Genomic DNA, 13,919 nt, shown 5'->3' with positions numbered 1-13,919 from the left:
GGCTATAGGAGGTATGCAACATAGTTTAGAGAGGTGATGGGTTTCCGTGGGAATAAAGAAAAGGAATTGTAGTATGTAAGATTTTGCGTATATTCTTAAATTTAATTTTTGTTGTAACCACGACACCAATCGCATACAGATTACCGATAACGGTGTTATCGACGGCGTTATCGACAGCGCTTTTCAATGTTACGTAAGATAGCCACTCGTGGCGGAAGATTTAATTTTCGGGTAGCTTTTGTTTTTAAAAGAAGCAACGTTGCGAGGCGGGCGCAAACAGGCTCAGTCTCGGTACAGAGTTCGTAGCGAGCAGTCAAGAGATTTTTAGTTAAACGCGTCAAGTAATTGTGAGCCTGCAAAGAGCAATAAAGAAAGACGCTATTTTTATTATTACCCATTAATCACAAGTTTCCTTACCCCGCGAAACTCTGATCCCACAGAATAGTTGTGCCAATTATGAAGAAAGGCAAGGGGGATAAAACGGAAGGCTATCGAGGAGTAACGTTGACGTAGACGGCGTATAAGGTGTATGCAGCGGTGTTGGCTAATAGATTATAGAAAGAAGTAGAAAAGGGGGTTAGACAAGGATACTCGCTGAAACCGAGCTTATTTATGTTATTAATTGCAGACATGGATAATAAACTAGAAAAAAAGGGTGGGGAGGTATAAAGATAAAAGAAAAAAAAATATTTGTATTAGCATATGCCGACAACGGTGCAGTTATTGCAGAAAATGAGGCGGCTATGATAGAACTGTTGAGAAATCTGGCAAAGTATGTGGAGGAGAAGGGTTTAGAGATAAATGTAGAAAAGACAAAGGTTATGATATGCAGAAAAGGAGGGAGAAGACAGAAAAAAATAATGTAAAAATAAAAAGGGAAAAAATTAGAAGAAGTTAAAAGGTATTAGTATTTAAAATATGTACAATAGTTACGGCAAACAAAGATCAGAGGGAACAGGTGAAGGACAGGGTAAGAAAAAAAGCAGCAATAATGGTATAGGTGTGGAGCATAGGAAAAAGGAAATTTGGAAAAGCCTGGGGAAGGAGAATATGGTTGTTTGATAGATTGGTATGGACAGTGATTAGTTATGGTATTGAAATATGGGGGTGGAAAAAAAGAGGAATTAGAAAGAATACGTGAAAGATATTTGAGATGGATTTTGAGAATAAAAAATTGTATTCCAGGATATATAGTAAGGGAGGAAATGCAAAGAGATAAACTAAAAGAGAGAGCCCCTCATACTCTCCAACTACAGAACCCATCTATTGCCCTGTCTCTTCTTTTTTTGTAACAATTGCGATCCTTCTCTTACGCCACCACCCGCAGAATTAAACCTAACCCTTTCTACTGATCATTCCTCGACAAAATCGCATCTACTTATGCTCACCCGCCACTTAAAAACCGACTAATCCTGCCCTTTCCTCCCTCTTCCTTTAAAGCATTTAATAATTCATCTGACAACGATCAAGTCCTGCTACTGTTACGTCCTTAAACTCCACATTTCTTTTTTTTCGACACGTGATCAATAAACTAGATAAGGAGAAGTAAACTGTGACTATTTGGTGATGAGAGAGAACTTTAAAGCTTCTAGAAAAAATAATTTTATATTCGAAAATCCTTATTGTCGAATGCCTAAATAAAAAAAAGAAACTTACAACAATCATGCTACAGATGCCGACGGAAAACTGAACTGAGAACTTTTCAAAGAACATTAAACTAAGAGAGTCCCGAAATGCTTCAAATCAATATCAAATGTCTGGCGATAAGTAAAGGGAGATTTTCTAAAGCACTTAAGATCGCAGTTATACCGTGGCGCGAAAGTCCTGCAATCGTAAGAATACGATACGCGGTCGGAAACTATAAACAAACATGACCCGCCGATAACGTAAAAGGTCCCTTAACTATTTTTCTCCAATTGTTAATAATATTCTGGAAAGTTGGAAGGGGCAAAGCCATGTGGGCGAAGCCTAGTATAAACGTTTTCTCTCAAGCCAATAGATATCGGGAACTCCTCACCAAGAATTAGAGACTAAGGGAAAAAAACTTACAGATTAAAAAAATCAGAGAAGGGATGAGATGCATGTGACCAATAATTGTGAAAAAGGAAAAGTGGAGGAACACGGCTGGCAAATAAGAATATTGATTATTGAAAAATGAAAATCCAGCGCTAGCCCTCCCCTTTTCCGAGGTTAAAACCGCGTGTTTCGGCGGGACTCGCTCTCATTGCTCTCTGAGTTTTAAATCTGTTACGTTGAACATTGTGAAATAGTTTGTAAACCTGACGATATTCTGAAGAATAAACAAGACCCGAGAACTCGTTTAAGGAACTTGAAGAACATCAAGTAGTAAGTCTCATCATTTATTATTCCTTTATTTTTCTTTTCCCTTCGACGCGATTTCACTAAATTAAAATCTTAAATAACTTTGAAATGGATAATGAGGGAAATGTCAGGGTGCTGTACGCACCTCGCAAATTCGGAATATCTTTGGGGTTTTCTGAGTTCTCCGGTAACTCGACTCGGTTAGTGGGCTTCCTTTTGTAAGGGGTTGCGATATGCCGCCAATAACTAGTGACTATCAAAACCTTAACTTGAGTGAGGCTCCGTCCGATCAGAGAAACCGTGAGAATCTTCAGAAGGACGGATGAAGAGATCCGAAAGAAAGAATGCGACGTGATGCCATTAACATTTTCTCTCTGTAATTCATTTATTAATTCAAATTTTAAATTGATTACTTTTTAGTGGACTCTACAAATTAAAGAACAATTAAGAAAAGTCGGGCGCGCAGAAATAAGAAGATAAGGAGTTTGCGACAGCTCGTGCGGAGCTTTTTTTGTTTCTTGCTCGCGGCGGCGCCAAGGGAGGATACGGTTGATCCCTCCAGGAGAAGATCCGAACGGCCGTGGTCGCCTCCTCCAACTGTTCCTCCTAATTCGCCATACAATGGCGAAGACCCTGAAGACGCAAATGATCAGTTACTTCGGCCACTAACACCACCGCGACCAAGATCTTTGTCGCCAGTAGAGTCTGACTCGGAGCGGTTTCACCCTACTTCTCCTTCTTATTCCTCGGATAATTCCGTAATTCCCTACGACCATCTTCCTGGAGCTGCTCCTAGAGCATACTCTTCACCGATCTTTTCGCCATTATCACTTCCTGGGAAACCCGACAAGGTCGGTTCTTTTGCTGAAGACGATACTGTCTCTTGGCAGGAACCTAACCGCCCGGAACCTTCCTCTTCCCCCGCCCCAAGTGTTGAGTTCTTTGGGGAGCAAGAGGAACCGAGAGCGATCTTTGATTCTCTCCTCGAGCTACTCCGGAGGACTTGCACTCCGTGGACGGATCCTATCCGTCCTGTACCATAGGCCCTGACCATTTCCATCCCGAAGAGATCAGGAGACAGGCCAGCGGGGCGTCTCCTGATGAGAATTTCTTTATATTTTATCCTGGGGTGGAACTCTCCTTCCTCGACCCGATCAAACTAATCGATCTGGTCTTTCCGCGATTCTCGGCCCAAATTACTGAGATCATCGAAATAGACTTGGAGTAATTACACTATCGAAATAGAAAGTTAACACCTTTGTAAATATACACCTCAATATACATACATATACACATATTATACATACATATATATATTCTTTATATTTTATTTGTAAAACACATCAAAGATATAATGTTTTTTTTTACTTTTAAATAAACCTCACTTTGATTAACCTTCACGTTTCCTAATATTGCGAAAAATCACTTCTGGTTCTATCCCAGGAAATAAGAATTTAATTTCTTTCCCTAAAAAGAACCAAAATAACGCGCTGACTCCAACTCAAACTAAACTTAAACCCATCCCTAGCGCGTTTTATGCGTGGCACTCCAACGCACGCGCCGCGCAAGAATCGGTTGTAGTGTTATTCCCTAAAATCTGTTCTTTCTTTCTACCTGCTTTCAAGCCATTTCCTAAGCTTCCGAGGAGCGGTAATCATCCTTCTTAATTAATTCCATTCCTGACGTAACACTACTCCTGTACCCCGATTACGAGCTTCCTGTTATGGGTCTTGAGTCCCACCTTCTCAGATTCTATTCTCCTCCAAATCTATAATTTCCTTTCTTCTGCCGTATCATTTAAGATTAAAACTGTAACCCAAAACATTGTAAATTTGGATTTTTACGAAATATATATATTATTTTGTTCTTTTATAACCAGTTTCTCCAGTTATTTTCAATCTTGAGTCGCACCGACCCCATCCTTGATAAGAGGCGATAATACTTCGCTTTATCAAAATCAGTAGCCATTGATCACGCAGCTTAAATAAGGCGTCATAGTGTCTTCCAAGACATTGACTTCTTATCTGAGCCCTAAGTGTGAACGGTATCTCCAGTATATTATTTATTGTCAACGCTGTTGCATTCCCTGAGAAATTAAAGAAGAAAAGATGTGATGATTGCGAAGATGATAAAGAAAACGAATTAGCATTTATTCAATGTTCTTATTGTCGTCAATTTTTATGTTTTAATTGTTTTTATAATGAATACCACACAAATTATTGTAACAATTAATCTAGCCTAATTAAATTTATAAGTTTTATAATGCGAATTGATATATCTATTTGTATGATTCATATGATACTCCACATTATTTGTTGTCTTCATATGTCATTGTCACACATATCGCTTACCTCTAACATTGTTAATTCTCACGCGCTTATCATCATGTTTTATTACTCATATCTCTTACCTTTGTTAGGATATATTAAAATTATTAACGACTATCATTTTAAGTTTAAAGTTATAGCAAGATGTAACCTTCGGTTAAATTTTATTTAATAATTTTTGGAAACAAATATTAATTAAGGGAATATTTATTAATTTCAAATTTTTTTTTTATTTTTTTTAAATTAACAATGTAAATATTAAATTAATTAATACATAAAAAATTAATCCTACTAAAGTAAAAAAAAAAATACAATTATTTGAATAAAAAAAAAATTTCAAAAAATTAACATTACGGGACGCGAACGCACAATTTTCGAACTGTGAGTCCGAAGCGCTCACCGTACGACCAACCAAACACTGTTGAAAGACTCGTCGTAACATCTGTACATAGCACGCTCGAAAACTTTAAATCTCGATTTCTCAAAAACTATTGCGTATCTACACCTAATCGTCGACGCGTAATCTTATATTTTCCTTCTCTACTACCATGCTAAAGCTCATTAAAAAACTGCGTTGGCACTTGGAAACCTCTCCTTGTTAGAGTTTGATCGGCTTAATTATTATCTGAGATTCGATAATTTCAGCTGGCAATTCGGCAATCTACGTTAAAGTACGCAGTGGTCTCGCACGGGTACACTTGACGCAAGATACTACCACGTTTTTTGATAAGTGCAAGCATAAAATGTGTATAAATATAAAATACATAAAATTATGATATAAATTACTGTGTGTATGTAAAATTTTAATTACACAATGTGCTTAAAAAAAAAAAAACAATTTTAATTAAACATTACAATCAAGTTGGAAATTTAATAATTTTTACACCGCAAAATGTAGCCATTGTCATAGGAAATATTTTCCCAGCAGTAAGGTAAACTGGTTTAGTACCCCTTATAAAAAGATGTATTAAATTTTTCGTAGTTTTTAAATCCACAGAATACCATTTGTTATTATATGCCGCATAATATATTTCATTACACTTAAAAATATCAAAAATATTTTTAAATTGTTATTATACATGTATTGGTATTTATTAATAAAAATCAAACTAACCTTAGTCATTAAAATTTCGCCAAGAACACAATAAAGGCACATGTGGACAAATAAATTGATAATATTGGAAATAAAATATATTAAGTGAACAACCGATAAATTATTTTCTTCCTCAAACAACTAAATTATTCATAATGTTCATTAAACATAGTATTCTATTGTTTATAAAATTTTTTATGTTTATGATACATATAAAAGTTTAAGCAGATAAAACAAATTTATATATAACATACTTGTTAAAAAAAAAAATATTACTAACTTATTTAGGTAAATCAATATTTATTTGTACCTTATTTTTATATATACTTACACAAATTATTCGAAAACCATAAAAAGCAAAAAGTAGTCCAAAATATACGAACAGTACTAAAAGTGTTATATTATACGTCTCTTCAATAACTTTAATAGCTCTATAAATTACATATCTTACATTAGACACCTTTGATAACACTTATTTATTCATATATTTTAACTTTCAATTTTATATATAAATTATATATATACAGAGTGTCTCAAACAATGTGTCGCTTTCAAAAACTATGGGTAGGAAATCAGAATTGAAGACGAAAAGTCAAATACAATAAAAAAAATTTTTAATAGTTTTCGAGAAAAAAATTAATTTATGTACGCGTAAGAGCGACAATGAAGCTGCTCGTGAGTGAGCACGACAAGCGACGGCGCCATTAACCGTTAATGGCGCCGTCGTTTGTCGTGCTCACTCACGAGCAGCTTCATTGTCGCTCTTACGCGTACATAAATTAATTTTTTTCTCGAAAACTATTAAAAATCCTTTTAATTGTATTTGACTTTTCGTCTTCGATTTCAATTTTTTACTCATAGTTTTTAGGAGCGACACATTATTTGGAACACCCTGTATATAAATATTACATACAAACCTAAGTAAACGTACGTGTCTCATGACGCATTTTTTTAGGATCTTCTGACAATCCATACATTTATCTAAACTTGATAAATTTTTTTTTAGAATCTCTAATTGGCCACATATATGAAAAACCAACAGCCCAAGAAAATTATCTATTCCACTGTAAGACATTATGGCAACAATAATATAAATAGATTGACTAATAAATGTCAGTTCATATTGTGGCTTTTTTGTGACGTCATAAATGTAATGAGTTTGTAAAGGCATTGGTCTTCCTGGATCAGTAATATTGGTTGTCAATCTCATTGATATTCCAAAACAAGGGAGAATAATAATAAAAAAGCCTCCAACTCCCATAATGCAGAAGGCGCAAGTAATAATAATACGTGCATACTGCGCCTGTCGAATCATAATATTTTTCTCTTGCATATTTTTCGGTGTTTTCCAATCTTCCGCAATCATATTTATGATTGGTATAATAGCTTAACAAATGTAAATATTAAAATATATAAATGAGCATATACAGGGTGTCTCATTTTACTCTTTCAAGGCAAAAATTTCAAAGAAAAATACAGAAAAACGTCTCAGACAAAAGTTATTTGGTTTAAAGGAAGTATAAGATGGTACTATTGGTTTAATGTTGAACAGTTATTTGTAAGTCACATAAAAATCATCTTAAATTTCTGAAATAGAATTTCTTGAAATGGAATTCTGAAAATAGGAACACCCTATGATTTATTACATATTCTTGTAGATTATCTTGGAAACTTTCCAAAACACTATACTTAAGTATTTTTTCGTTAACAATCAATTCTTATCGAATTATGAGACTCTAAACAGTACCAAATAATGTTCTCTACAATAAACAATATTTTTTTTTTACTCTAATTATACTGCATCACGCCGATACTTCTTGCGAAAACAACTATCTTCACAGTAAAAATGTCGCGAACGCATCAGAAAGGCAACTAATTAGTGCGCAGATAATTTAAAGAAAATAAACATGTACACGCAAATTAGCTGCCGCCCTATTGCGCTTGCAATTTGTTTATTCTAAAGATGTTGCTCTTGCAAGGAGTATCGGAGTGATACAGTATGACTGGAATCAAACAAATTATCGTTCATTGTAGAAAACATTATTCGATATTGTTTGCAGCCTTATAACTATGTAACGGTGCACCTGGCGATGCATCGTTCCGGCCACAACATCGGCCGGACGGCGGACATAACAAATGTTTGGTGGGGACCAAAGGTGCGGTGCGCCACAAACTTTTTAAATTATCCACATATCGCGCGTAAAAACGATGATAATGCGATCTTCGTTCCGCGGCTAAGTCCAACGCACGGACTTAGCCAAAGCGAACCGAGTGCCGATGAACGCAACGACGGCATCGAGGTTCGTCGTTTTTGATCGCGCCGCAACCGAAGCCTCGGCGCCGCGATCAAGAGCGACGCCGACCCCGCTGAGCTCCGCTGAACCCCGGCGTCGTCTTTTTTTAGGTATAAAAAAGCAATGCTGGAGCTACTGATCACATGTCCAATCAGAAAAATTGGATCGTAAATTTAAAATATTTTAAAAAACCTTATCTAGTAAATGATGAAAAGAAAGGTGAATCAGTGCAAGCTTTAGGTAAAGGAAACATAAATATTCTAGCCTACGATAAAAGCGAATGGGCAGAAAATCATTTGTCTCAAGTCCTATTTGTATTTAAGCTGAGGTACAACCTTTTTCAGCAGGTTTAGCGTTAAACAAGGGATTATTGCAAATTTTTATTACTAAAGGCTGTCATTTTAAAAAAGATGACCTATTGTTGCAGTGAGAGTGCGTAGGCACAAACTTTGCGAAATGAAGTTCAAAATGCTTCCGCCAGAAAATGGAGAAATTGAAACAAATCTAGCTGTCAAGAAATCTCATTAATCTTGGCTCGAGAATCTTGCACATCAAAATAAGCATCTAGTTTTACGGTACCTAAAAGCCCGAGAAATTCCGGTAGATATTAATGAGGATTTTTTCTGCGAAGAATGCGTTCTTGATAAGTCACATCGATTACCATTTCCAAAACGTAAACAAGAGGATTATAAAACACAAGCTCCTGGAGAACTCGTTCATTCGGATCTGTGCGGCCCTCTTCAAGAGAATTCAATAAATGGATCACGTTATTTTTTGTTGTTTAAAGATGACTTTTCTCATTACAGAATAGTGTACTTTCTTAAACACAAAAATAAAACTGCAGAACGGATCAAGGATTTTATCGCTGTGACGAAAAATTATCTAGGAAGAAATATAAAAACTCTACGTACGGATAACGGCCTGGAATTCGTGAATGATGCAGTCAAGGAAACGTTGAGACAGCATGGGATACAACATCAAAAAACTGTAGCCTTTACTCTTGAATAGAATGGTTCTGCAGAGAGAGAAAACCGTACAATTGTCGAAGCTATGAGGACCATAATACATGCCAAGAAACTTTCATTGAAGCTGTAAGCCGAAGCAATAAACACGTCGGTTTTTATTCTAAATCGTACAGGTACGAGTTCATAAAGCCAAAAAACTCCATGCCAACTGTGGATTGGGCAAGACGCTAAATTACAAAAGTTGAGTGCCTTTGGAACAATTGCCTATGCACTGTCACGATTACTTTCTTTCTCGCGGACGAAAACCGCGAACAAAAAGACCGGGCACGGATATAAAATCCGCGCGCCGCCGTAACACGAGAAGAAGCGGGGAGGAGGGATGGTGATTCCTCGGCCGTATCCCGGCGCGAGACAGCGTGGTCTCACAAAGGTAACTTTTGGGCGCCAGGCACGGGCCCTGCCGTGCCAATTTTGTTCGTAAACCGATAACCTACGCCACCAAGAATTATTGGTAACCCGAACCGCCGTCACGCGCGGGGACTAGCTTTACTGGACGGAGAGGGGCGGGGTGGTACGGACAAAATTCGCGGACAATTGGAAAAGACGGCACAAAATAACTTTCGCGCGAACGATAATATAATAAACAATCAAACCGTTTATTACGGCAAGCAAAAAAAAATTACAAAGAAAAGAAGAAATGGAACTGTTAAGGACGATCGATTTTCGCCCGATCGTCTCTATCATGTACTCGTTTTGACAATAATAAATAGCAAGCAATTACGTTAACTAGATCCCGCTTTTTCGCAACTCACGGGCCGGCCCTGATTGTTGTGATGCCGGCCACGCGCCTCCCTTACCGCGGTTTGTTTTCGCGGGACGTCAGGACATAACAATTTTACGCTCTCGCCAATTCTCGCTTTCGATCGCGTGCCCACACGGAAGAGACCGCACGAAATTTCGACACGAGGCCCGGCGTATGGGGATACGCCGCGGGCATCGCAGACTTTTCCGCGCGCGACGTCGCTGGTTTCCCGCGGATACGGTTCCCCTCGCAGGGCCCTGTCACTAGCTACTAGAACGGCGCGGGTTTCGAATAGTCCGTACTAATTTTTTCGCCGCGCCGATTCTCCCTTCGACGACTCTCGGCGACGAGGTAGGTTAGGGCGCTTCTTTCTGACCTTGGGCCTTCTTCAATGCTCTCGGGACGGGTGGCCTCTTCTCTCGGGCACTTATCCTTTGGCTCTGTTCTTGGGGATTTTTCCCCTCGTCTATAGTCTATGCCATTTCGGCTTCCCGCATGGTAAAAACGGCTCGCAGCCTCAGGAATATACGATAGCAACAAATAAAGCAAAAAGAGTTGCAGCCATTAGACAGTATTCGCTATATCCGATCCTGGCACTCCGGAAGCCCTCTCGTAATCCCTCTTTCCTCGCCCCTTTTTTTACGGCGTCCGCCTGACGCCGCTGCGCCCTGTGACGACCGAGGGGAGCTGCGGCGAGGCAGCAAAAGCTGCCACGTCACAGCACATATCCCCAAGAAAAAGCGTAAAAAACTAAACAGTAAAGCTATTAAAGGTTTTCTTGTGAGATATAAGGATGTGAAAGAATTCAGAATTTGGTTTCCTGAAACTGACAGAGTAGACACGAAGAGGGATGTAGTTTTCAGAGAAAACGATGCCGACGTAAATGTTTCAACAGAGAATACACAGGATGACCAATCACAATGTTTTCAGGAAAAATAAGAAATTGAAATCGCAATCAACCCAGAAAACCGTCTTTTGCAAGTTTAACCGGAATCTGATTCATCAACTAATGAAAAGAGATCTAACATTGACGAAGTTTTTGATTCGGCAGATGATTTTTTTTAACCTGAAATTTAAAACCATCAGATACGTGAGCCAGAAGAAAGAGTCTTACGAGACAGAAGCGGGATAAAAAGACCAAACAGGTACGAGAGTGGAATAGATCCCGATTCTATTCTCTTAATAGAAGCTGAAGAACCTCAGAATTATCAAGAAGCAATCACCAGTTCATATGCTGTTTAAGAAAAGCGAACAATGGATGAAGAAATTAAATCGCTGAAAAAAAAAATAACACTTGGAGCATTGTAGATCGACAAGACGGAGGAAAGCCATTCAAAATTGTTGGGTGTACAAATTTAAAAAAAAAACTTGATGGAAGCATCGACAAATTTAAGGCCAGGCTAGTAGCAAAAGATTATTCACAAAGGCAGGGAATTGACTATCACGAAACTATCACGAAAATCAGTTTACTCGTGAAATTCGATTCCATTCGTGTAATCCTGGCTATGGCAGTTGCAAGAAATATGGTCTTGCACCAATTTGACATAAAAACGGCTTTTCTCAACGGAAAGCTACAAGAAACGATATACATGGACCAACCTGAAGGTTAAAAAGAAGGAACAGGCAACGTTTGCAAACTGAAAAGAAGCCTGTACGGACTAAAACAAGCCTCAAGATGTTGGCACGAACGTTTTACTTTTTTCCTGAAGAAGTTCGACTTGAAACCTACGCAATCGGACTCATGCGTCTTCACTAACAGACTTCAAGAAAACGAATCGATACTAGCGATTTACATAGATGATGGATTAATAGCGGCAGTAAACCATGCAACCGCGAAGACTTTGTTGACTTAATTGAAGACGGAATTTGAAATAACCACTGGTAACTTAAATCTGTTCTTAGGTTTCCAAATAGAGCAATGTACAGATGGCTCAATTTTTCTGCATCAATCTGGATACGCACAAAAGGTTTTGGAGCGCTTTAACATGGCTGATGCAAACCCAGTAGCTGTTCCCACAGACAAGCATCAGAATCTGAGTGTGCTGGCGCATGGCAAACAAGAGTCCGGTGGCGTGTGTGCGCCATACAGAAAAGCTGTAAAATCCTTGATGTATTTGGGAATAGATACGAGACCCGACATCGCCTTTGCGTTGAGTATCGTGAGTCAATATTTAGAATTACCCGATAAGATTCACTGGAATGGCGTTAAGCAAATGCTTAAATATCTGAAAGGAATGGTAGATTATGGTTTAGTCATTAAAGACAATACAAACCTAATTTTGTCAGCTTTTAGCAATGCCGATTATGCAGGCAATATTAAACCTCGAAAATCGACTTCAGGCTACGTTTTCAAGTTAAACGATAGTACTATTTCATGGAGCTCGCAAAAAACAAAAAGTAATCGCGCTGTTTACTACAGAGTCTGAGTTTATAGCCGCAGCGTAAGCGATTAAAGAATTAATTTGGTTAAGCCGTCTAATGCTCGAAGTTGTAAAGGAAAAGAACTTAGCAAAACCGAAATTATTTGTAAATAATTAGAGCGCTATAAAGAGTCTAAAGAATCCCGAGTTTCATAAGCGGACCAAACATATTGATGTTAGGTATCATTTTGCACATGAAAAAATCCAAGAGGGTTTGTTTGATCTAGAGTACATTCCTACCAAGGAGCAGCAAGCGGACATACTAACTAAACCGTTACTTAGAGAGCAATTTTGTTATACAGGGTGTCCCGCACCATGTGTCAACGCTTCTAGGGATAAGTAGATATTGGGAATACAAATTAAAAATTTCAGTGCCATTTTGCAAAATTTTCAATGGTTATTGAGAAAAAAATTAATTTGTCTAGCGCAAGAGCGACAAGGAAGCTGCGGGCGAGTGAGCGCGACAAGCGACGGCACCATTCCTAGCCATTCGCCTGTCGCGCTCACTCGCCCGCAGCTTCCTTGTTGCTCTTGCGCTAGACAAATTAATTTTTTTCTCAATAACCATTGAAAATTTTACAAAATGGCACTGGAAATTTTAATTTGTATTCCCGATTCCCGATATCTACCTATCCCTAGAAGCAATGACACATAGTGCGGGACTCCTGTATACGTGAGTTGTTAAATGTTAAGCCAAATGTATCATTAATTTAAGCATAAGAAGATTATAATTGCGTCCAAAAAGAAATATAAAGCCAAAAAGGAGTAATCATGAAAAATGAGAGTGTTGATCATATAATTTAAAAGCGAAGTTTCATGGACTCCTTTATTAGCGTATAAGTTTTTTTTTTAAATTCAGTGCGAGCAATTCTTTTCGATACCTCGAAACTATTGTGATATGTGACCATGGGTCGAAATGATTGTGATACCGATTACTTTTTTTTTCTCTCTCGCACCTTTTTGTACTTGTAAGAAACGTGTGATTCTCTGCTACTTTACTTTCTGCAATAAATATTAAGTTTCACCACCCGAGGGCTTTCATTTCAATATCAAAAATAACATATTCCGTTTTTATTAATTTAAATGCGTTTTCGTTTGATTGGTCCAATACAGGGAATGCTGTGATTTTATTTAACTCGTACATCGCGTTGTCTACTACCGGGAATCTTATAATAGTGAATATCGCTTGTTCGTTGCTATACGCGCTTATGGTTGCATATTTTTCAATTGTATTCCAGTTTTTTGTGTTGAGTTTAAAAAGAAAATGTGTTTCTCCGGTTAGTTGTACTGTTGCCACTTTTAATTCTTGTATTATATTGTTAATTGGGAGTAATCGCGTGTTTATCATTTCCGTTTTTGTTGGTGCTACAAATTCTATCGTTTCATGTATGTTCGTTGTTAATTCTTTCATTTCTATTTGCCCTGTTACAACGTCTACTCTTTTACTTAAAAGTTGTGTCGCGTTAGCTAATATTTTTTCGTGGTATTGTATTGTTTTTTCTAATTCCTGTATGTGGCCAATCGAATATAATTGTTATTTTGCTGCGTGTTGTAGTGTTAGTTGCCGACTGTTTATCATTTAAAATTGTTCGTTTATTACTTTCTCATTGTCCGCGTCCATTGTATCGAATAGTTTCTTACTTATAGTTTTTATCGCGTCTATTAGTTTTCGCTTTGTTGGTTGCATTTCGTGCGT

At 37.7% G+C, this 13,919-nt stretch overlaps 1 protein-coding gene across 1 annotated transcript; it reads right to left on the bottom strand.

Annotated features, from left to right (window-relative positions):
• Positions 1 to 2,301: 2,301 nt before the first annotated feature.
• LOC139110443 (odorant receptor 4-like) lies at positions 2,302 to 8,038 on the bottom strand. The gene is made up of 5 exons (XM_070670252.1): positions 8,011 to 8,038; positions 6,660 to 7,128; positions 6,074 to 6,173; positions 5,764 to 5,883; positions 2,302 to 5,689 (listed from the first exon to the last, which is right to left on the bottom strand). Exons 1-5 carry the CDS (start codon positions 8,036 to 8,038, stop codon positions 5,507 to 5,509), a joined length of 900 nt encoding a protein of 299 aa, XP_070526353.1. The 3' UTR covers positions 2,302 to 5,506.
• Positions 8,039 to 13,919: the final 5,881 nt, after the last annotated feature.

Source organism: Cardiocondyla obscurior, linkage group LG20, assembly GCF_019399895.1.
Source record: "Cardiocondyla obscurior isolate alpha-2009 linkage group LG20, Cobs3.1, whole genome shotgun sequence".
Classification (NCBI taxonomy): Eukaryota; Metazoa; Arthropoda; class Insecta; order Hymenoptera; family Formicidae; genus Cardiocondyla; species Cardiocondyla obscurior.
Note: the sequence above shows the minus strand (reverse complement) of the source record. Positions and strands in the feature narration are given on the sequence as shown.